Genomic DNA, 25,434 nt, shown 5'->3' on the forward strand with positions numbered 1-25,434 from the left:
ACAGCTTGATTTGCAAGCGCATACGTTATTCACTTAGCCAAGGCGGCGGACGTATGAAACACATATCGACTGAAAATATAACATGTAAAACTGATGTGCTTCAGAACAAGCGTAAATATCACTTCAATTACATTTCATTTCGAGAGATAAATCTAGCGGGTTCATGGCATGGTACGATTTTTACACACATGAATTAAGGAAGGGAAAAAATATGACCTCCGTCGAGCCGCACGAAAACAGATTAAATTCCAAGCGAGATAATGTTAAAGAGGAAAATTATTTATATACTCATACCAAATGAAATGAAACAGACAAGAAAGGCAGACTAGCACGGTGTATAAGTGACCAATCGAAACATAAAGTTCACTCATTCACATGCCGATGAATTAAGAAATATGAAGTTTGATCCTTCGAGATGGTACTGAAACCATCAAACCATTCCCTATTCAATTTTATATTCAAACTGCTTCCTCAAATCACTGAGAATAAAGGCAATCATATTCCTTCCTTTCAATTAAAATAATGAAACAAAATTGCCGACTTGTAGATAATGTCATATATTATTAGAAATAAGGTGAATTGTACTTATATTATGCTTTCTAGTAGACATAAAAAAAACAAAGTTCAATTAATAAACAAAGCACTAAGACTATGACGTCCTTTTTATTTGAAGACTCTGTACCAATTGTGACATTAACCAGCATTGGTGGACTTGGTTAAAACGAGATATATTTTGGCGAGATAAGCTCGATAATTCAGAGTGAGATTTACCTGATATTCATCTTATAACTGGAGGAAACCTCTTATAACAGAAAAAACCCAACCAGGTAATAACATCAAGCGGGATTCGAACTCATGTCCGAATGCAACGTCGGATCACGAGTCCAAAGCTATACCAACAGCTGCATGTTATCTTACTATGGCTTTAAGATATTTATGATAATATTCATGTAAAAGATACTAAAATATGGGATATTATTTCTAACATCAGGTATGTATTAAACTGCAGGTAACAAAATTTAATATTGACTTCAATTTCCAACTCAAAAGAGTTAGAAAATGTGTTCTAAGCGTTTGTACAGATTGTGCTGCACATATGTTTAGCTTAATGTCGCTTTTAATTGTGTATAAACTATTAAACGTCCCTATTAAGATGTGGTATAATACGGACAAGATGATTAAATAATAATGATAACAATAATAGCAGTAATCAGAGCTACAGTTTCTCAGAAGTCTCTTGCGACGTCCGGAATAAAAGATTGTGTTGTTTGTTCGTAGGAGAGTTCTGAATTAAAGTGCTGAATGGGCAATATCGATCTCTTCTAACTCGGGGTCTGAAAAGTTAAAAACATGTTCGGATACCTTTCCTAATGTTACAGTCATTGTATTTGGCTTCAATTACTGAAATCAATTTGTAGCATTTTTATGTCTGCTTATTTCATGATCCATTATATTGCATCCAACCACAATCTTAAATAGAACATTTCTGCCCGTGTTCATCCATTAACTATGAGTTCCGCGTAAGGCCAAAATTTTATAAACTATAATTATTGTGTTCCTTTCTTAATTCATCCATGTACAGAGTAGCCAAGAATTGGGAATACCCCTTTATTTTGCGAAGATTCGTGTTGGCAATCTTGGTAATCATGCAATGGGAGTAATAAACAATCTGATTTCATAGGCAGATTCCAGAACATTTTATAACTAGGTTTACCATACGTCCGGGATTAGCCCGGACAGTCCCGGTTTTTTAGTCCTGAATTGTAAAATGTAAGGGGGTTTGAGAATCTGAACATAAAAATAGCTACCGGTATTGAATATTCACAACCAGAATTTATGGCCGGCAAGGATTATTTTTTTAATTTTAGGCCTATATGTTGGTCATCTTGTACAAGTCACATATCGATTATACCTTTTCTTCGAGATATCGACGTCCGAGCGGTTCCGTTTCTGTACTTCTGTGATCGTCTTGGTGGTCTTGCGAACGTGCGAAGTAACTCGTCTACACGTTTTCGATAATTATAACTACGAGTATTTACAAGGGCTTTGCCCTTGGCAATGGGCAAAAGAAAGTGTGTATTCAACGTTAACCTGCAGCAGGAATACAAATTTTTGAAACTGTGTAACGACAGTGACAGTGACAGTGACAGTGAACGTGTGCAATGTACACTCTGTAATGGAATATTTTCTCTTGCACATAAAGGAAGAGTTGATATTGAAGACCACGTGGAAACATTCAACGTAGGAGTGCTATTAATGCTACTGCTTCAGCAAGAGATTTTTTTAAAACCAAAAATGGGAATAACAGTGATCTGGAGTGTGCTGCTACAGAAGCTACATTTTCATACCACACTACTAGACACAAATTCAGTTTCAACACATCAGACTGGACATATAAACTGGTTAAAAAGTTATATAGCCCAAGTTTTCATCTGCTAGAACCAAAACCGAGGTAATTATTGTTAATGCTATTTCGCCATTTATTTTCGATAATGTGTTGCGTTCTTTAGAAAACATTATGTTGAATAATTTCAAGGAAAAAATTGTTCCGGGGCGGGTTATCGATCCCGGGACCCTTCGCTTAGCGCACGAATGCTCTACCGACTGAGCTATCCCAGGAACTATATACGACACCGTCACAATTCTGTAAACAGAAGCATTTCAGACATATCCTCAATTAATTTGTCAACTTCAGGAAAGAAAAACCCATAAATTTATATCACCTTCTGCCAAAGAATTGCTATGCACTCTAAAAGAAAATAATGATGTTAAGGAACAAAAATTCTTCTCAAGCGTAGACAATTTTTATAATTCTAGTATACAATACTTAGAGTTGTAGAGAAACAGTTTTGATAACGTGGATAAATTTACAAACTGAAATTGCCTAGTCTGATTTAAAATAGAATGTACAAGTTATTAGTGCAATTGTAAAAGATTCCATAAATATTGGTGACCTATTTGATGCACGTACACTGTTGAGCAAGGTAATTCAAAACCAAAAGGTAGGTCGTGGTTCAAGTTCTGAAAAAGTACCAGATAAGTTACTATTGAAGAGAAGTAGCAGCAATTATTACGGTGTTTCAAAAGACTGATACTTCATGTACCAATATTTTTAAAATGGTTGAATTTACTATGTCTTTGCCTGGAACATCTGCTCCAGTTGAGAGAGTATTTCAATTATGGGAAATATTTGGTCTGCAGAAAGAGGTACACTTCTAATATCTACTGTTAAACTTCTGCTGAATGTTAAAATTAATTCAGAACTTTCATGTTGTGAATTTTATGATGTTACTAAAACAATCCATTTCTGAAAAAAAGTCATGTTTAGTGAAAAGTACAAGTCCGTCAAGCAATTTGACGGACATAACCTACCTATTCAATTATTAATGTATTATTCAATTAAACATTTGAAAATTAATTAACTGATCTTAACAAATAATGTTAATATTTTTTCTTGTACCATTTAAGGTTTAATGTTTCAATAAAATGTTAAGGCTTTTAAGTAATTTCAATTTCTTTTTGTACCATTAGGAAAATAAGTATGAGCCCGAAAAAAAAAAAAAAAAAAAACTTAAATTCAGCAGTAACGAGTTGATTGCGAATATGTCCTGGGTTGGACCCAAAACATATAAGCTTATTTATAACATATCACAGAAATATTTATTAGAATATTAACCCTAGTTAACAATTATTATGATGCTAATTATTAGTAAATGTGGTAATCGCAAACAATTGATATGAAACTTATTTATGACGTTAACAAGTTTATTTTTATTCTGAATCTTATTCGTAAGGGTTATTTAAATCTATGTTTTGAGCATCTCCGGTGGATGAAGGAGATATCAATTTATTTGTGTGCAAGTAGTTCGAGGTCCTTCGACATATATAAATAACTTCCAAATGTCGATTTTCTAGAAGTTCAGTTGAAACCAGTAGCTACCTCTCTTTGAGGAAAAAAGTAACAAGCATGTCATTTTAAACTAGATCATCCAGCTTGAGTTTCAACTATTGCATGTGGCAGATGGTTTCTTCTCTGTGATTGGCAGAGAGGCATGCAATCGCGAAATAGGTTACGACATAACAGTTGTATAATATTGCTCGACATAATGTTCTTAATGTTATTTTACTGCCGAGTTCTTCCTCGCGTTGTTTACTGTTCATCAGACAGAAGTGGTATGGGGTCCATAGGTTGGGCTTTCGTCCATACCACACTTAGTAAAGTCGATAACATATAAAAATAACTATCTCTGTTGCTTGCAGCTGTTTCAGTACGGAGCCCCCCCCCCCCTCGTTTCCAAGTCGACTTGGCAAGTACCTAGGTCTCTAAGAGCAACGGCCCGATGGTAAAGGGTATACCGAATCTATCTTCACACTAGTGAACCCGTTTCAAAATCTGAACGAACCGATGTCACAATTGAAGTCGTATATCTTAGATGTAGTTTCTACTCATCTGCATACTTCTACAACAGCCTGTCCTAATCGGTGCGATACGGAAAATTTACACTACAGAAACCCGAATTTAACAGCGCTCTTTCGCAAGTCTGACCTTTCCTCTATGCTCATAATACTGTCCAAAGTAAGGACAAAGTAGCACGGTAAATTGCATATCTCAGAACAGCCAAATCTGGATATAGTGAATCCGGTTATAATGAACATTCGGCTATAGTGAACCTAAATCGTTGGTCCCGACCCGCACACATTAAGAAGTACATTCATATTAATATTATAATATATATTGAACCCTCGCTTCGGTTATAGTGAACCTTAAAAATTGAAGTTACAAGAGTTGTATCCTGACAAATTCTTATTTGACGTCAGACCTTCTTGTATAAAATTGAAAGAATGTGTTGAGAACAACATTCTAAGTTTCTTACTCCTTTAGTCAAAGGACAAAAGTAGGATTAGTGATTTCTATTCATTGACCTGTACTGTAAATCCAGGCAATCCGCGACGACCTTGCCTCACTCCACCGTCGAATGGTTGTCATTCTGTTCTCAGGCTCACCACTATACTGTCATTTCTAATCCAACGCCGTCAAAGGGTTGCCTTTTGTTCTCAGAAACACTTCCATTATGATGGATAGCATCGAAACAACGGAAAATGAAATTGCCTTCTTTTATTAAAAGGGGACGGACATTATGTCCAGAGCATAAATGAAGGTAAGATTCCGGTGGATTTCAAACTCCATCAATCCCCTCCCAGTTTCCATTAAATGACCAGGGAAATTCCAATGATGAGTACGCAGTCACACCATAACAGCGTTTGTCATTTCTATCTGATCAGTAGACACTTCGGATTTAGTGAACCTCGGATATAGTGAACGAAATATGCAAGTCCGCAGAGGTTCACTATATCCGGAGTTGACTGTATTTACAGAGGTAAAATTAAAAATGAAAATCCCTTTCAAAATGCGATATTAGTCTTCATCACAAACGATCTTGTAGCCAGTCACAAGGATTCCATCCACTACACACTGCCACGTCGGCTAGATTAGACATAGCTGAACAGAGAGTGGACATTGATTTATTCGGTATTTAATTTACTAATACAGTACATTAGTGTCCCGCGCCGTAATTGAGTGGTCTAAGGCGCCATGCCTTGGACTATCGTTATGGAATGAGCACTAGTTCCAGTCTTCACGGGAAAAGAAATTTTCACATGAAGTTTCGGCCAGTGAATGGGATCGGTGCCCACTCAGAATCGTGATGAATTTGGGGACCTACAATCAGAAGCGGAATTCGGATTCGCAAGCCAGCTATAACAGCTGGGAAGATCTTCGTGCTATTCACACGTTACGCCCCTACTTGTTGAATGACTGTTCACCTTCGCTGAGGTATGTGGACGTGAGGCCATCAGTCGGCTGGCAGTTGCTCTGCAAGGTATGTAGTCCTAACTTTCTTTCATCTTTAAACGTCAAAGAATAAAATAGTGATGCCAATTTATTGGAGTTTGTCAGTTTATTTATCAAGTTCTTTATATGCCGTCACTTGAGCGCTTATTAAGAAAATAAAACACCATCAAACCCAACGGAACCAATCTGCTTGTAAAAGCTGTATCGTATGAGATAGCAGGACACATACCCTTTAATCCATCAACCGTGCATTAACTTACAGCGAAAGCAAACTGTAGAATAGGTCAATATACTCTATATAGGCCTACTATATTTCTCTTGACAGAACGTCACTCATAAATCAACTGCTCTGGTTATGTCTTGAAGTGTAAACATATCAGGTAAAACCCCACGAAAGCTTTTGTGGAAGTACAAAAAAAAAAAGGTAAATCTATGCTTTTCAAAATGAATTCATGTTAATTTGAATACGCATAAGAAAATGTAATACAGCAGAAGATACAACGTAGTTGGGGAGGAGCTATGACAAGTCTTCATTGCTACGAACCATCCGAGAGAGTTGATGATCAATAAACAACACGGATGAAAATAAAAATAAATGTCACGAAAAATGACACATTTTTTTCCGCTATCATTTTACTCGTTTCGCAACAATTCACATCTTTATTATGTTACATTACTGTTTACAATTCATTTTCCTGAACCATAAAATAGACATATGTAACTCATTATGCATGAAAATAAAATACATTTTCATTTTCTCAATTGCAAACAAAAGACACTCTTTATAAAGCAAAAGTGATACGTTTAATTTCATTTAGAAATTGGACGGCTTAAGATTTTGCATCAACATAACATTATTGTTATTCATATCGTCGTTGTTCCTGCAATAAGTCCTATGTGCAAAATATACCATTTTTCAGCAGGAAGAAAAAACACATTTATTCATCCTATGGCAGCCGTACATGGGAGATTGTGAATTCTACATTTTCGAAAGAAAGAAATATAATTACGCATAAGAGAGTTTATTTTTTGCTGTATCACTATTTCAGTTATTTAATAGAGCAAAAATCTGAAAATCCATAAATATGTCACATAGGAGTTATTGCAGGAATAACGACGATATATACAGTAATAATATTAGCCTATTTTTATATTTAGAGAAATCGACATTTAAAAGCACGTAATTGTAAAATACATTCGTGGTTTATATTAAGACTCTAAGCATATCCCTAAGTTTTCAGCACGCGTATTTCCGTTAAAATATAAAAATCGATCTGTTTGCAATATACAATACTTTCTCTTTATATACATTTCATATAATGACAAAGTAAAGTAACATTGTATGGAACAAACATTATACCAAACAATAAAATGACAACAGTTTGATCAGTGTGCAAAGTACGAAGGAAGATAATGGAACGAACAATACATTACGGCAACGAGCCTAACCAAGTCCTTACTAGTTGTTGTGCATGGCATGGGCGCATTTTACTGTCATTAGTATTCTTCCCAAGCGACCGCTCATTTAACAGTAATAAAATCCTTAATTCCGAAGAGCATGCTAGATCTGAGGATCAATGCAACGAATGACGCAGTAACAATGTTGTGTTAGTTCCTTCTTCAAATGAATTTCAATTATATTGCCGGAGTCAAACTTCTCTAATTCTATTACAGCAAAACTTTTATTAGCGCACGGAAAAAAGCCAACAAACCATTAAAAGACCGGTGTGAGCTATCCGAACATTTGAACTAAGTTTTCTGAAATATATTTCTGATGTTAAAGTCTGCGTGCAATAAATGTCTCTAATTACAAAAGTTTCGGTAGTCAGTGTGCGTACTATGTGTTTAAATCAGGAATGTCAAAACGCTTGTATTACGTGCACATATTACAAGCAATATAAAACCAACAAGGTTCACTTATCAGCAAGATAAAGCACAAATAAAATTATCGCTCTTAAGGAAATGTGCAGGTTCTTGAAAGCACGCAGGCGTTTTGACATCACTGGTTTACATGCAAGTATCTATTCAATTCAACGAGATAAATACAACGAAATGAAAATTTACAGCATCACTGTGGTGAATTTTATTTAGTTTCTTTGAATTTTAACAAAATTTCAGTAGGTATTTATTCAAATTATTCAACTGGATAGAACAAACAAGAGATCTAAGCAGCAAACTATTAAGTGCTTATTTTAGGTTGATGCATAAGTTCATACCATTTTTTGTTCATCACAACACTGCATTGTTAGGAGATTCTTTATCGTTTGTCATGTGTTGTTTGGAGTGTTGTGTTTATAAATACGCCTTGAATTTTGCGGATCTGAAGAAAGTTTGTGCTAAGAACATAAAGTGTCAAGTGGAAAAAAATAAACGAACACTCCCGACATATTCTTCCTTCTGTTTGAGTTTGATAGAGGAGCAAGGCAGAGGAGGCGGCGGCTCGGAACATTTGTGCCGTGTACGGGGAGAATTCCATACGAGAAACCAATGCAAAAAAATTATTCTGTCGTTTCAACACACGACACCCCGTACAAAAGTTAGTGTCCGTCCACAGAAGATGATGCCATGCGTCTAGTTGGATAAAGAAGGCGTGTGTACTACGAATTGCTTCCCAGGAATGTAATCATAACTGCCGGCATTTATTGCCAACAACTCATACAACTTACGGCCGAAAATGAAGAAAAGCGACCGGGAAGACTCCATCAAGTGCTGCTGTAATAGGATAATGCACCCCCGCACTCCACTAACGCGACGAAAGCAGCTATCCAGAAGCTTGGTTGGAAAGTGATTCCACATCCCCCATCTTGCACTCTCAGATGATCCAACAATCTTCAAAGGAACTCCTTTGATAACGAAGATGCTTTACAACTTGGCTTGACGACTTCTCTAACTCCAAACTAGCAGATTTCTTCAGACGCGGAATCGAAAAACTACCCCAGCGTTAGCAGAGTTACAGAAAATGTAGGACAGGCATGTCAAGGACACGGGCAAGGTTACGAGCTGCTGTCTCTCAGAGTGCACTTTGCGAGTGGTGCTCTGGTTTGAGTGAGTGCCCAGATCACATATAGATTGCTCATTCATAAGTTAAAATAGGTTGCACTTTGAAGAGAACAACCGCCAGGATCGCCACCCGTCCGCCGTAAACGAACATGATATGGCAACACAGTCGCTAATGCAATTCAAATGGGAGTTATGACGTGACTCCTTATGTAACAACTAGATGGCAGCATAGTAAACCCGACAAAAGTTGTTACCGTCAAAACCTATAACGCCGAGCAATCTGGGTATATGATCTAGGCTGAGTGTAAGAGAAATCGTCAGTTAAGGATGTACGTTGTGTCATTTTATAACAGTACTTACACCGATATAACGCATGAATGAATATTAAACGATTTATAAAGTAAATAAACTTACTTACCTGACAACAAAATTGACGCAAACGACACTGTGAGGTTTTTGACCAGTCTTGCTTCCGTATATTAGTGTTGCTTGGGTCAGAACCCACACATAACCACCATTCTTTGCCAGGAAACGATAGACTCCTGTCTCACACTGCCCTTTAGAAAACACTGCAACAAAGTACAAAAAAATTCAAATAGAGTACTCTCATTTTCTACATTTCTATAAGACATAAAATGAAGTACAAATAAATAGCCTACAATACTAGATTCACTGCATTAACTGCAGCTATATGACGTTAAAATACTATATCAAACAACAACTGCTACAAGAATTTTGAAGTTTCATGCCATGTTTGTATCATTAAATGTTAGGATACATCTGTTTCAATGATATTATGAAAGCAATAGAAGTCATTTTCAAGTTTTGAGAAAATCTATAAACCGAGCGGGCTAGCGAAGTGGTAGAGGGCTGGCCTTGCATTCGGGAGGTCCGGGGTTCGATCCCAGGGGCCGGCAATCCTAACTGAGGTTTTTCATGGTTTCCTCAGTTATTTCCAGGCAAATACCGGGATTATACCTCTTGAAAGTCCGGCCATGGACGGCGATCCTTCCCTTAATCCTTTCATATGTGTGAGTGAATGCTGTGTAATGTCTTATATGTTTGTGTTGTATCGGAGGTAGCCCTGGCACTGAGCTGATCCCTCGTCCGGGGAGGCCCTGTAAGGCCCGTGTGGCGTGGGTCTTGTAAATGAACCTAAAAGGGAGAGGTTAAACTAAGGGAAAGAAAGAAAGAAAGAAAGAAAGAGAAAATCTATAACACTTAACAATTTATGAGAAGGCCCATGTTCCATTCGTAATTAAAGAAATTTAGTCAGAAGATTTGAGGGAACAAAGGAATTTAGTCAGACGATTTGAGGAAACTAGTTCTGTTGCTGATAAGAAACCTGGAATACCAAAGGTAATCAATGATGTAATTGCTGCTGAGGTATTTCAGACAAGTAATGAAATAAGGAGAAATAATATTATTATGAAATTATTGGTTTGTCAATCAGATGTTCAGGCATCTGGAATTGTTTTATTGCACAGTTTGGAGAATCTTAAGAAAACACATTTGCAGCTCTGTATTTGTAGGAGTTTTATTTTTTAAAACAAAATCAATGGTTCAATGAACGTGTAATCATATTTTATATGATTAAAGTAATCTTTGTTCTTTGTAGCAGCTAACAAATGTTGAGAAGATTTCTAAAATAATATAAAGTAAAACCAGCATTTCCACTTAAAGTGGCAGGCAGAAAATACAGATACTGTCTCAGAATTCATGTCTGTTTTAGAACAAAATTTTAGTTTGAGTGTGTTGTGACAAGAGATTAATCTAATATTCAAAGTAAAGACCATTAGATTTTATTGTCTCCAGTCATCTTTCAGTGAAGTTTGTTACCCAGCGACGGTACCAGTTTCTGGTTGTTGATGCGAAGAATTCCGTGATAACCATTTCAACGGCTTTTGGAAATTTCTTCCACGGATGAAGTGGGTCATGAATCGAAAAAGATGGTGATCTGAAGACGCAAGATTAGGGATATATGCCGAGTGTGGTAGCAGTTCCATTCCTCCAAATTCCTGAATTTTTTCCATGGTTATTCGAGCGGTATGGGGACTCGCATTGTCCAAATGCAAGATAATTCTATTTCGATTAACTAATGTCGGGTATACTCGAGTGCAATGATGTAAACAACAAATTCTCTTCCCCCCCCCCAGAGCACACTCGTACATTGGGGAAGGAGTGTGGTAGTAACATATTTGTTTATATCGTCCAACCATCAATGCACTCGAGTGTACCTCTCTCTGAAAACTTTATGAACTCGTTCTAGCTATTGAGAATAAAGATCCACATCGACTGCACCTGCACGTCTGTTTAGAACAAACTCCCAGTGAATCACGTGAATCACACCTTCAAGATTCTACCAGACACACAATATTACTTCGGGACAGAACCGATTTTGTTTAACTACGATTTTGGCAGTCTAACGGGGATCGAGCCACTGTTTTGAATTGTCGCATTGCAGTAATATTATACTCATTTTTAATCACATGCGGTAATTCTCCTGATAAATCTATCATCCATGCAATTAGCGATAAGCTGACAACAGATATTCACTCTGCGTTGAGTCTTATCATTTAAAGATGGTCCTGTATTGCCTAATAATGTTAATGGTAAACGGTGGCGTAGCGTCAATGTAAGCCAAAAAGCTTAGCTTCCCCAGTTAATAATAATTTCATAATAAACCTGCAGTTTATGGAGAAAATTATTTATTAATTTTCATAGAATTTGTATTTATGCGTTAAATATTGTGATGCAGTAGCTCAGGATGATTTGTGATGCAGCAGTAAACAAGAAGCCTGCACACACCAGCTTCCAAGCAAACTGGTTTCTTCTGTGTAATCCACACCGCAGATTTCCCATCCCTTTCTAACTAAACTACCCTAGTCGCAAGGCTCGCAAGAAGCTAGCTTTAACATTTAAAGTAAGTAGTTTCCAAGTTATCCCTTTTCGTCAGTTGTGTTCAGTTGAAGTGTTAGTGTGCATTGTGGCTGATATAATAAATAATGAGCGAAATAACAGTTCCTGACACTAATTTACTTGAATTTTTTTTAGAACAATTGTATTATCAAGACTGACTTACGAACAAAAGTGTGATTTAAAAAACAAATGACCGACTCCCTTGCTGTCAATGAAGGACACAACCAAAAGACAGAAGCATACTTACGTAATGATACTAATATTGTGATTTCTCTAAGTATGACAGGGAGTGAGCTAATGTTATACGTATACGTGTCTATATGTTAAGAGATATGTGTAAACCGTGAAATCATATTTTACTACGTATCATTTGAGGTCATGCCTTATAGGTGTTACCAGGGTGTTACTTACGATGTTCCAACCAATCTTCGACTGCTGACTTGAAATTGACTACTATTTATTTTAAGACTGTATTTTTGTAATACGTTTTCTCATATTGCATGAAAGACAACTTGAGTTAGCTTCCCCTGCTCAAAATTTCATGCTACGCCACTGATGGTAAATGTCCACCAATAATATTAGCTGCTAATCGGACGGCTAATGTACCAGGTCGAATATATACCTTTTGAAGCTCCAAGTTCTTCTGAAAAACCTATGCGTACTTTTTGTTGGTGGATGCCCTTCCAAAACTCTGCGTATATTCTGAATATTCCAAATCTTGGGTCTTACAGGACGTTGTGTTTCTATAATATCTCCTTTTCCTTTATTGAAACGCAGCAGCCATCGTTGTGCTACACTCATTAACGACACCTTCATCCTCGACCTCACATATTCTTCGAGCGACGGCAGTAACTTTACAATCTTGTTTCTAGTAGTGCTTTAGAATGATTCTAATCTCAAACTTCATCATCCCCATTTTATATTCTTTGTATTAACTTAAAATTCAATTATGTTTGGGTAAAGGGAGATAAGTTATAAAAATGAGTTTTGAGATAAATGAAAATTAAACTTCGGACCCTTATTACAAATAATTTTCTACACAAATAAAGCACATTATATGATAGTATTCTTTTATTTTTTGCACATCCACTTGTAAAATTTAACTTGTGCAATCAGAGAACAAAACTCCATTTGCACAAAAAATGACTTAACCACCTTTACCCGAATACCATCGAATAGATGACTGTCACATACTCATAATACGCAATAATAACCATATCGTCCTGTAAATTGCACTCATTAAAATCTTACAAAATATCAAACTTAAAAAACCGACATTACTTACGAGACGACCTATCCATATGAATTTGCTTTACTTATGTGCTAAAGAAGATTCAACTTAATCATCATTGGCTGGACAAAGTTTTCTGGAAGACAAAACACACTTACTTCTTAATGGTCGAATTAACACACGTAATTGCAGAATTTGGTCTTAAAATGACCCCCAGATTTTAATTAAAGAAGATGATCATAATTTGAATGTCAGTGTATGGTGTAGCTTCACTTCGCAATTTATTGTTGGTCCATATCTATTTAAACAAAATAACAATAGAATATAGACACTGTCAGAGTAAACAGTAAACAGGCGGCACTACTACAGTATGCTACAGAACTTCATCACCCCAAGACTGAGGAATCACTATCTTCATGCAAGATGGTGCACCTCCTCTCATCTATACACCTTTGCAAAATAATTATTTACACGGATCTTTGGTAATCCTGCTATAAGTACGCACTTTTCAACAATATGGCATCCACTATCTTCAGATCTCAATCCGGCCGACTTTTGGTTGTGGGGTTACCTTAAAGGAGTTTTTGTGGCACACACAATAACCCTACAGCAACTCAAAAATGCTATGTCACAATAACTTGGGAATATTCGACGACACTGTATGCAAAATGCTGTGCGTGGTGTCGTAGAAAGAACTACATTTGTTGAATTAGAGAACGGCCGACATATTGCCAAAGTTTTGTAAAACCTAAACTCCATTTTTGGCCAACATAGTAATGTTTTAGTCTCTTTTTACCTCAAATAGGCAGTAGGCCTATAATATTTATAACATTTTGAAGTATGAATTTTGAATTATCTTATACGGTACCGAACCTCCAATGATTTTACAGATTGTTTTTTTTTAAGAGAACCTATCTCTATTTTCAGTTTTTTACCTTCTCTTTAAATTAACTATAAAGAAATATTGTGGTGTTATAAAAAAATACATACAATGTATTCACGGAAATATACGTTTTAAGCATCCTGGATAACAAACGGTTAATTTATGATAAAGTGTTAAAAATGTTATTTAGTTTGTGATTTTGGATGTTTATTAAACGACCACTTCAGACAGATTGTAGCAAACCTACGAATAAAATAAAATCACTTTTAACAGGTCACTGCTGAAAGCAGGTCATGCATAGTTTAACTATTGAACTGAAAGTTGTTTGTTAGTAAAACAAGAATTGTAAAACACTTTATACTATTTAAAAATCAACATTGCTTCAGAAAATGAAGAAAGTGAACCTGAAGAAAGGAAAAAAGTACGAGTATTACCTGTAAAATCACAGTAACAACATGATATAGCATACAACGCATTCACTGACTGGTGCAAGCCTGCAGACGAAAGAATGTAGTATGAAGAATGGAAAAAGATGTTTACATTTAATACTACTGTTAAAAGTATTTAATTTCATCACTTTTCCTTATACGAGTTCGTCAAGTTTTAACACGTCTGTTTGACAGATTTTATTTATATTCATTATCTACGTGTCAATTCATCCCAGAATAATGCAGCTCATTTCTTTTAAATATTAACGCATTTTTCTTTTAAAACACGTTCAAATTATTTTCATTATTTTGTTTCTTATATAAGTGATAATTTAATAATGGTAGAGATACGACGTCTGCAAAAATGAGAGTTTCAATGAAATTATTATCCGACTGAAAATTTCTTCCGTAATTTAATAAATATAGGGTCCGGCAGAGGAACGAGCAATTATAAACTGTCGCGTGGTTATTGACTTTAGAATTTATTTTTTAGGAGGCATACGTGAGATCATATACAGTATAGGCCTACAGTAATGCCATTTATTTAGGACGTTCTTTAAGGACTACCACTAAGATGGAAATGTGCTTTATCAGACATCCTCAAAGTGCTAATAAAGTCTTCGTCTTCATCCATTAGATGCAAAATCTCCTCAAAGAACGCCCTTAGATTGAGAATACCGTGATGTTTTAAATTGTTGTAACACCTGAATTTTGTATGAATGAAAGTGCAAGATGCATGAGCAGATAGGACGGAATCATGGTGCCATAAATTCAAATAACGAATTTCACGCCTAGCAGCCTCAAAACTATATTTCTTCTTGTAAGAGCTTTTAATTACAAAAGTACCTTGTGCACCGCTTCACCTTCCCATAATGACTAAATGGCACTGTATTTGCAATAGAATGTACACGTAATTTATCGCCCATAAACTATACTGTGAGAGAGCTACGCTCCTTAAAATCGCCCATTCCTCTGCCGGACTTTATATAATATTAGGATCTATACATAAATATGATCAAAACGTGTTTAAGGAGCCTCAAAATGAAAGTTACCAATTAAACTGAATATTTACTTGTTAGTATTACAATATTTTTTCCATATATAGCCTATAGGCCTACATGAAAGTAATTAAAACTATTCTTATTGAAATTATTCACAAACTAATAACACAACTTCCTTTTTTAGTTCAACTTTTTTTTTGGAAATACACGGTATTCACTTTTGATTTTTTGGAATTCAGAATATCGGTAGAGTCGATTTACAGTAAATAGTAATTTTTGTTGTTCTTGCACAAAGCCTTCGAAATAAAGTCTTCAGATTAGAGGTGTAACATATGAGAATAATTGCTTAGTCTCACAACTTTTACATTTATTATCATCCATAAAGAATTACTGAGCGCTGTCTATAAAAGTAGAACGTGATTAAAACCTAGTATAGTATGAAGTACACAGTCGTCAACTGAACTTAATCTGGTAACAGTGGTAATAGTAGGCCTAGGTAGTGAAAAGCTATTCAACAGTGCTTTCTCATCATATAATATTCTAGTGAAATCTCGGATGTACAATTCATTCTGTGAAATTTATAACAGACACAATTTTTGGCGGGATTTTTGCTCACTACTTCAATTTCTTCTGTAATTCTCCTTTCAATAATATTCCCTCATTGCTGTATTACCAATATCATTACACTATTGGCTGTAAACGGACTTTCTCCCCAATTACATAAACAGAAAAATGTGAGAAAAAATTTAAAATGTAAATGTAATTTTTTGAGAGCAGGTTTATTTCTAACTACTTCAATTCCCCCTGTCATTCTCCTTTTAGTAATATTCTTTCAATGTAATATCATATTATTGGTTGTAAACATATATTCTTACCCATTATATGAATAGAAAAATATGAAAAGAAAGTGTAAGATCGAGTCGTCCTTGATGATGTATTATGCTAGCCATTAGATGTCACTGCTTTCAAACCCCATAAAAAATTAAAGTCGATATAAATCTTTAGCACGATTTCGAAATGCTGGATATTCAATGCCGTAAATTTACGACATGGAAAAGAACAGTCTTCCTACTAGAGGGCTTCAGACACAATTTGCTGATTACTTCTCGTCCATGTAAAAATTTGGAGATAGCAAAATTGGCCCATATCAGGGGTCAAGGAGCGCGTGGATTTATCCGAGCCAATTTCTAAGTTTTCAAAACATCTCTGCATCACTGTCTTGTTCATGTGATGTAGCAGTATACTCTCAATATATTAGGTTCAAATGATCTGTTTTAAAATTTAGACTACACAGACTTTTTTCCCCACTGAAGAATTGTATATTGCTATAGATTAAAATTCGGCATCAAGAAATCTGTTCGTACACCATTTTTCTATCTCTGGAATAAAAAAAAATACCAGTTTCAATTTAATTTAAAGCCAAATTTTCGACGAAATGATTGCATTTTAATCGCAAATGAATATGGTGAACAATGTTCCGTTAGAACTGAATATAAAACTCCATTCAGTGGGAGCAAGGTACATAAATAATGCCGGTCAGGCCTAATGTAATTTATTTTTTACATACATACATAAGAAGGTAATACTGATCATAAGAGAAAAGATGTTGTACATAGGCCTAATACATAAGAACCTAACAGTGATCGCAACACAAAAAAACGTGTTGCAATTGTCATACTGCCAATTAAGTATATCAGTACTAAATAACCATTACTAAAATAATCGTAAGACAAACGTTTACGGTATACAGTTCACAATCACCAGGTGCTCAAAGAGTAAGGTGCCAAATAGTTAAGCGAGAAGGATCACATTTTTATAAAGCCAGGTGTTAACAGGTATTTGCAGTTTCTTGAATTCAAAAGCTTCAACATCACTTTCGAAGTCACTAGAGTGTTACGCTGTCATTACGACAGTGCAGACAGGAAAAACCTAGCAGTCATGGCACATTTAATCTCTGTCTATTGTCTACGAAACATGCTGCGAATGTGCGACTTCCAAGTTATCCCATCTCTTTCTAGGATAATGAGAACAGCCGGACATTGTCACCGAATAAAATAAAAGTAGAAATTCCTGCCAAGGATGCCAAATGTCAAATGGCAGGCTTGGTAACGCAGTTGGTAAAAAGACTAACTACAGAACTGTAACCTGCCCAGTCGCTTGAAATTATAACAATTGAACACTTCCCAATCGTTTGAGCTTATCACAAGTCCTCCTCGTGATCTGGGGCAGCTAGCATTTTGTTAGCGTACCCTCAAAATACACTTTTTTTACCTTCGTACACAAACAGCATTGCAGTTATATAAGAAATAACAAAAGACTAGGACTGATGTTGTATGTAAAATAAATTATTATATTATTATTATTATTATTATTATTATTATTATTATTATTATTATTATACATGCAATAGTTATTGATCCAACAATAAAAGTAATGAATTATGTAAAATGTTAATGAAGCAAGGAAAGACAAGAGTTTATATTGTAAAAGAAAATATGTAAACTCCAATATTTATGAACAAGTATTAAAATAGAAATTTTTCAGAATTTTTACATACGTAGTCAGTGGGTGCATACCCCTTAAAACAATCTCGCGTACACGTACACGTAGCCTACCACAGACTGAATATGTACCACTGGCCTGCCGTTGGATTCACATGTTCAAATCCGGAAGGGAAAGATGGACTTTTAGGCCATAAAATCCTTAGAATGGCTTTCTTCGGTATAGAAGGAAAGCTGGGAAGTCCGTGTTATTATATTTAAGGCACGTAAAAGAACCTTGTTCGTGATGAAGGGTTCCAGGCAAGATTTGTTGGCCATTTGTCGTCCGCACTGAATTTCGACGCTGAATAACCAAAGCAGTTGAAAGCGTCGTTAAATGAATCCATTCATTCATTAGATGGGATCGAATTTTTTGGTAATATTGATTCTTTGTTACAATTACTTACCCTCCAGCATACCTAATACCGTAAGGAAAACAAACTCGCGAAATAACGCGAAATTAGAATTATTTTGCGAAATATATTAATAACTACGAAATATACTCCCTCTCAGTGGCGTACGCAGAATTTTGTTAAGGGAGGGAGTCATTATTAAAATTGTTTACAATTTACATGATCGGTATTTAAAATGTGTATTATTATTATTATTATTATTATTATTATTATTATTATTATTATTAAATACTGTCAAATGCACAAAACGTTAAACGAACGTTTCACAAAAAAAAGTCAGAACTCAAGTTAACGAACGGGTGAATACCGCTCTTAAAATGAGTTTAAAATCGACAATGTACAATATTTAACATCTGGCCTGCAGAACTGTCAAAACAACTTTTTAAATGTTTCACAACAACTTAAATTTAATATTATGTCGGCTCCATTTTATTACAAAATCAGTACTAGGCGGTAGGTCTCTCTACAATAAAGATAGTATTGTTATAATTCGAACGTTCGCAGCACCAAGCACAGAGATTATATTGAAGGAGGGGTAGGAGTACTATGCCTTATGTCGATGCAGATTTTGTTACTCTGACAGTGAAAAATTACAGAAGGGAAAACGATTATGGCTAAAAATATTCAAATCTAAATATGCTATTTTTTTTAGTTCAAGGGGGGGGGGAGTTCAAACAAGTTAATCCTCCTTTCCGTACGCCACTACCCCCTCTGTAGCAAAATCTACGAAATATGCACAAAAATGTTATTCAGTATTATTATTAAAAAAAAACATGTTTGTGATTTCTGATTCAGTTAATTTGCCAACCGCTCCGTAATGTCGAACTAGAAAAAGATATTGTGTATACTCACTTTTACTATCTTTATGACTATCGAAAAAAGAACGATTTCTCTAACCGATTGCAGCAAAGATTGAAGAATAATGTAGTACGTTTACCATGCTTGGTTTATATTTTGGTATTGCTGATGTGCGTAGGAAAACAGAAAAAAGAAAAAAGTAACAAACTTATATATATATATATATATATATATATATATATATATATATATATATATATATATATGGTTGGTTATTTAACGACGCTGTATGAACTACTAGGTTATTTAGCGTCGATGAGATTGGTGATAGCGAGATGGTATTTGGCAAGATAAGGCCGAGGATTCGCCTAGATTACCTGGCATTCACCTTACAGTTGGGGAAAACCTCGGAAAAGACCCAACCAGGTAATCAGCCCAAGCGGGGATCGAACCCGTGCCCGAGCGCAACTTCAGACCGACAGGCAAGCACCTTAACCGACTGAGCCCCGCCGGTGGATAGTTTTATATTAAACCTAACATAATATGTCTAATTATTTAATTGACAACTTATTTCATGAAATACCTACCGAAATCATCCATTTTCTTTCACAAAAAAATACGGTTCCTATTCATTGTATCATTATCTATGCTATGGAAAGCAGGTGCAACATTCTTTCAACGTTACCTTTGGCTACAAAACCAGTGAACCCGAACTAGAATACCTACTGGATAAAAGAAATGTCTCTTACCCTCATGTGAACTGTGTACGTGTCCTGTATCTCATGTTTGTTCGGTGTTATCTCTAGCGGCTGCACTGCACCGTGCAAATCCCAAACCCAGAAAGTTTAGATCATTATCTATGTAGGTATGTCTTGCATGTTGTACGTAACTATGATGCTTGCCGATTGCAAGGGACTTGCTCTGCGTGTTATATCTAAGTAGGTGAACATTGGCTTTCTCCTATATCGATGGACCGGTGTACTGCGTGGCTCAATAATATCACTTTTCCAAATTTCACAGGCCTAAATACCTGTCCCCATTCGATATTGTGCCAGATTTATCAAAACATGCCCCTAGATTTAAATCTGTAGCTTTGTTTTGGATGAAGATTATGGCAGTTTCCAGTTCCTCATTCGTCTTTCCCCACGATATCTTAGATTAAGCAAATAAGCTGCATTATGAATTATTGGCTTTCGCAATGACTAAAAAAAAGAAGGTGAATCAATTATTTATATTCACTGGCCAATAATGTTATTTCTCTCAATGGTATATTTCATTCGTTTTATTTTACAAAATAAATGTAGGACATCCGATAATAGAGAGCTTTATCAGATTCAAAAGTTGCAACTGCTTCGTAAACTGATGATAGAACGGATACTATTGTATTTGTTCAATTGCAGTCCAAAAAGCATCTACCAATAGTCACGAACTTACGAACGAGGACTGTGTACGTGAGTGAACGCAAGCACCAGTACTACCTGTTCCTTGTAAATTGACCGGTGTTGATTCTACGAACTAGCAGAGTGCGTCATATCCTTCCCTCCACGAATGATTTGATCCCTTCAATTAGAGATGGGTAAAAAATAACACAACAGTTATTTTGGAACTGTTCCGGTCTCGGAACTGTTGCAAAAATGAACAGTAGGTCGGAACCTCCTGTTCCGAAATAACAGTGTTCCGACTCCGAGCTGCTCACTTGCCCAGCTGTTGCGGGCTCGCAGTACCGCGTTGCACAAGGTATGTTCCGACTCCGAGATAACAGTCGGAACGTCGGAGCTTGTTCCGATGAACCAACGACAGCTGCAGTTACACCGTTCTCGTTGTTCTTTATGTTATACTTGGAACTTCGTTGGATGAAGTTGGTACTTGAAACTCTCACGTGGTTGGAGGGGGGCGCATGGAAATTGAAATCCTTGCGGTGGCGCGAACTTTAATATCAACATTTGTAAGACTGGCCAATCATCTGTAATGTTATAGTAAGTATTTAATAATCTGTAATATTCATTCCCGCTTTATGGTTTATTTCACCATTAGTTGACTAATTCTGTTTTATAAACATTCTACAAAGTCATAAAGTACGCATACTATTATTAATTCATTGATCAGCTGATTTTATACAAAGGTTAAAGTCGTAAATGGTAATGAGTGGTTTAGTTACAATGTCTGTATGTCGTTTGTTGAGGTTAAGTCTGACAAGCACAAGTTTTTGTGCTATCTTCTCTGTTATCAAAGAACGACAAAAATGTTGTAGCATTATTTGTTGGAAACTACCCATATAAGTACTGATTTGGAGAGCGAGGTTTAATGCGAAGTTTAAATTACACTTTGGTAAAGATGCGATTCCAACATTTTACTAACCCACTGCGGGGTTTCCAGGTTTCAGTACTGCCAATATATATCTTTTTCATTTATGAAATTGTAATATATATTATTATTATTATTATTATTATTATTATTATTATTATTATTATTATTATTATAACTATGCATTAAGAAAAGTAAAAATAAAAATTAATGATTTGTTTTTTTTATGTAATAGAGAGAACAGAAATTACATACCATATGTTTTAAACGTTATGTTATTTTTTTTTTTTTGGTCGGCTACCATGTCTTTATAACTTTATGTACGAAAACAAAGTGTTGTATTCTGTCCTTGTAGTCAACAGCTGTGTAATTACTAACATTAAGCTTTTGAGTTCTGTCCGCATGCACAGCAATTTTCCAAAATCGATTCGAATGTGCATTGCAGTGCCATCTATAGATAAGAATGTGTACTATGTCATGCCTATGAGTGTTCCAGTGTGAGCAGCATGGTGAAGAGGGAAGGTACTGTACCGTTCGTTTGAACGACTCAACGACTCCGACTCATCACCACTGGTGACTGTTATTTCGGAACTGTTATTTGGAACATAGTATTTTTTCGGAACCGGAACAGTCGGAACTGTTCCGGGAAAAGAACAACTTCGCCCATCACTACCTTCAATGCCCAGCGTTTCGCAATCGCCTATGATGTGTTGTATATATAAAGTCAGTGGCGACATTAGCGCTCAGCGGTCAAGTAACATATAGTACAACTACAGTACAAGATATGTTTACGTATCGGCCGGTAGACTGTGCATAACAGAGGAATTCCACTTTATCCATTAGAGCTCTGCATTTCATTAAAAACGACCGAACGAGAATCATAATACGCGCGATCGGTCGCTCGTTCCGTATTATACGCAGCAGGTTGGCTGCCAGGTGTCCTGACTCCGCAGAAAGAAAAACAGCCAACCGAAGCATCAAGGACGACCGTCGTCCCGGTAATATGAAGGGTATCATAGACTGAATACTGTCTTCGATCGATGTGTTTATACTATGTGCGATGGAAATTATTAAACTGCCTGATGCCCTATCACCTGTCTAGTGAACCTAGAAGATGTACAGGCCATCAGATTGAATAAAAATTACAATAAAATATTTAAATAATAATAAATTAATAAAGCAATAAAATAAAACAAAATTTTAACAAACTATGTTGTCTATAAGAATATAAATATAAAGTAGCCCTATAAGCAGCACTAAAAAAAAAAATAAAAAAAATGTTAGTCTTTATCCTCTAGAATCTAGATGAACGGAATAGTTAACTTATAATATTTTGTAACAGTGCTATATTCGTTATAGCATAGGACAAAAGTAAATACATTAAAGCAGTGGTCGTCAGCAATCGCTGAAATGGGTAACGGGTAAGCAGTGCATCGTAATATGCCCCGTCGTGCAGCAAGAAGAGGGAGAGATCACACACGTCAGCAGCCACGGATGCACCATAGTGCAGTATCTTATACGCGGGAAAGAGACGCTAGCCCGAGGGTGCATTGTGCTGATGACCGCTGGATTAAAGTAACCAAGGAGGAAATTCTAGATGAGATTGAACAAAAATTATTTTAAAACCAAATGGCGATTTTTCCATTGATTCTTTTAATTTTGGAATAACTTCAGCACGAATTTTGTTTGCTCCATCCTTGAAATTTCGTGATATGGTCGTTGAATGTGGAATTACAGAATCTGCATACATACTCCTTACGATAAGTAGTTCCAATGTCAATCATTGTCTACGATTAAGCATCTCTTAAAATACACTACTGTAAAAATGTTAAGCAAAGTGAACATGTAAATTTGATTTATTTTTTATTAAATACTGTGACTGAAATAGGTTATGTCTGCTTTTGAAGAAATTTGAGACGCATCACAAAATTTCTGTTATTTTTATGCAACCACATACATAGACAAGTAATTTACTATGCTACATTAAACATTTTCGTCACCTATAGGCTATATAACGAGTTCGACAAGATAGATGCTGAATAACATTATTGGTAATATCGTACAAAGCATTATTTCATTTAAGTAATTGTGTTATTTAAAAATTATGTTTCCTTGTTTAAATGTTCAAATACTTCCTGCTTTTCGTGCTATCTGAAATAAAAACAAATGGTAACCTTCTTAGGTAGGCTGTTTTGGGTATCAGGCAATGAAAGGTGATGTAATTGTAGTGCAAGAACCTCGAGCGCTCGCGATCGACCGAGTAAACGTTTCAACCGACAGGTTATAAATTCTCGACTGCATGCGCTCTAGCGTTTTCAAAAGAATGCAGAAGTCTATTTATCCATGCGCTCAATCTTTTGATCTACATTTTTACTGTTTACACATAGAAAGCCCGTAAGTTAGTCCGTCTGCGTTGCTAATTGCATATGAATTCTTCCGATAGTTTCCGAAAATAATGGAATATTCCCGCTTTCAAATCCGAATTTGTCCATTGTTTCGCATCTCTATAATAGGCATCAACATCAACCCGCTCGATCTCCATTCCGTTATTAGTCTACTGCAACATTCTCCGATCGCCGGCTGGTGACGCACTGAGGGGTGACCTAGAGACGAGCGCGGTTGCCTTTTCGAAACCTGGGCAATCAACTCTGGTGTGGGTCGGGAATGCCCCTAACTGTAGAAGTATGTAAGCACAATAGATCTACAAGGTCGCAGTGCTGAATCTTAGTGACTCCTCAAAATATGAAAATACATGGGTCATTCGAAAATTACTGGCAACACTTTAAGAACAAATGCTTATTTATTCACCTTTGACGCACTTGTAATTCTTGAAAGTAATCTCCTCCAATAGCTATCACGTATCCGTCATCACACCTCTGAAAGGTGACGAATACCATTCACAGCGTCATTTTCCTCTAAGCTTCTAATTGACTGCTCTACAACTGTTACAATGACTAGGGACCGGATTTTTATGTAATAACATATTATATTCCTTTCAACCTAATCGAATATAAATAACAAATCTTTGCGAATCTTGTAATTACCATTAATATATTAAAATTTGATACTACATATTTTTACATATTTACCCCACATTACATATTATGGCTTGGTATTACATAAATCTACATATTTAGGGGTTTTATTCATTTTTACTTCTCTAAAAGGGGGAAAAAAAAAAAAAAAAAAAACTTCTTCTGGGGAAGTTTACAATTTGAAATACACAGATTTACCTACCCAAGAAAGGATATATTTCGGGACGAAACACAAACGTCCCTAGTTCCAGAAAGTAATAGAAGCACTCACCCCATACCGCCCACTGTAAATATGAGTGAATAAAAGGCAATCTTTCTCATACAACTAACTTGTATTGTAAAAATCACTCAGAAAGTAGCGTTGCCTTCATGCGGTGGAGTGGGACGAAGACGACATGATTTGTATCGAACTATAATTGTTCTGCACATGTCTTAACAAGCAGTTCCCATGCAATTTGCAACCTAACCCGCCCTCTTCCTAATTCTTCCAGGGAAAACCCCTGTCAAGTCTGACATAAGACTTTCAGGTTACTGCTTGACCTCTTTATTTTAAATTTAGTAGGCCTATACGGAAATGGGATTTTCCGAGCAATTAGAAAGTATGATTCTCGGCTGGAATAATCCTACTCTTCTGAATGAGACAGGAATGTCACTTTTCAAACAACAGTTTGTAAATGCCTATAGTTTGAGGTTTTAGTAGCACTTTGTTTCTTACAGGGAGCAGCTAAAATGCATGTGTCCCACATCTTCTCTTATTTTCTCCTAATCCAGTAAAGCGAAACAGTGCTTGCGGTACTGTTGTGCCATTCATTTCACTCAGTTCTCTAGTTTTAGTACCTACAGTATAAAGTACAAGTGAGTTTATCTACTGCTTTCAACTAACTAAAATTGCCCCTGTATTTTCAACCCTAACGATGAAAAAAAAAATAAGGACGAACATTTCCCTACAGATGGAAAAATAGTAATGTGTCAAGTGTGCGGTAAAAAAGTCGGGTGCTCTATGAAATTACAACTGAAGAGACTTACCTATC

At 35.9% G+C, this 25,434-nt stretch overlaps 1 protein-coding gene across 4 annotated transcripts in view; it reads right to left on the reverse strand.

The window, feature by feature from the left end:
• The window catches only part of LOC138698063 (hypoxia-inducible factor 1-alpha-like), a 512,524-nt gene that overhangs the window by 111,157 nt on the left and 375,933 nt on the right, over nucleotides 1-25,434 (reverse strand). For all 4 annotated transcript variants that reach the window (XM_069823756.1, XM_069823755.1, XM_069823754.1 and 1 more), the window contains exon 7: nucleotides 9,270-9,420. In XM_069823756.1, the coding sequence (XP_069679857.1) occupies nucleotides 9,270-9,420 (151 nt within the window). The remainder of the gene's footprint in view (nucleotides 1-9,269; nucleotides 9,421-25,434) is intronic.

Source organism: Periplaneta americana, chromosome 4 (genome assembly GCF_040183065.1).
Source record: "Periplaneta americana isolate PAMFEO1 chromosome 4, P.americana_PAMFEO1_priV1, whole genome shotgun sequence".
In the NCBI taxonomy this organism is placed as follows: Eukaryota; Metazoa; Arthropoda; class Insecta; order Blattodea; family Blattidae; genus Periplaneta; species Periplaneta americana.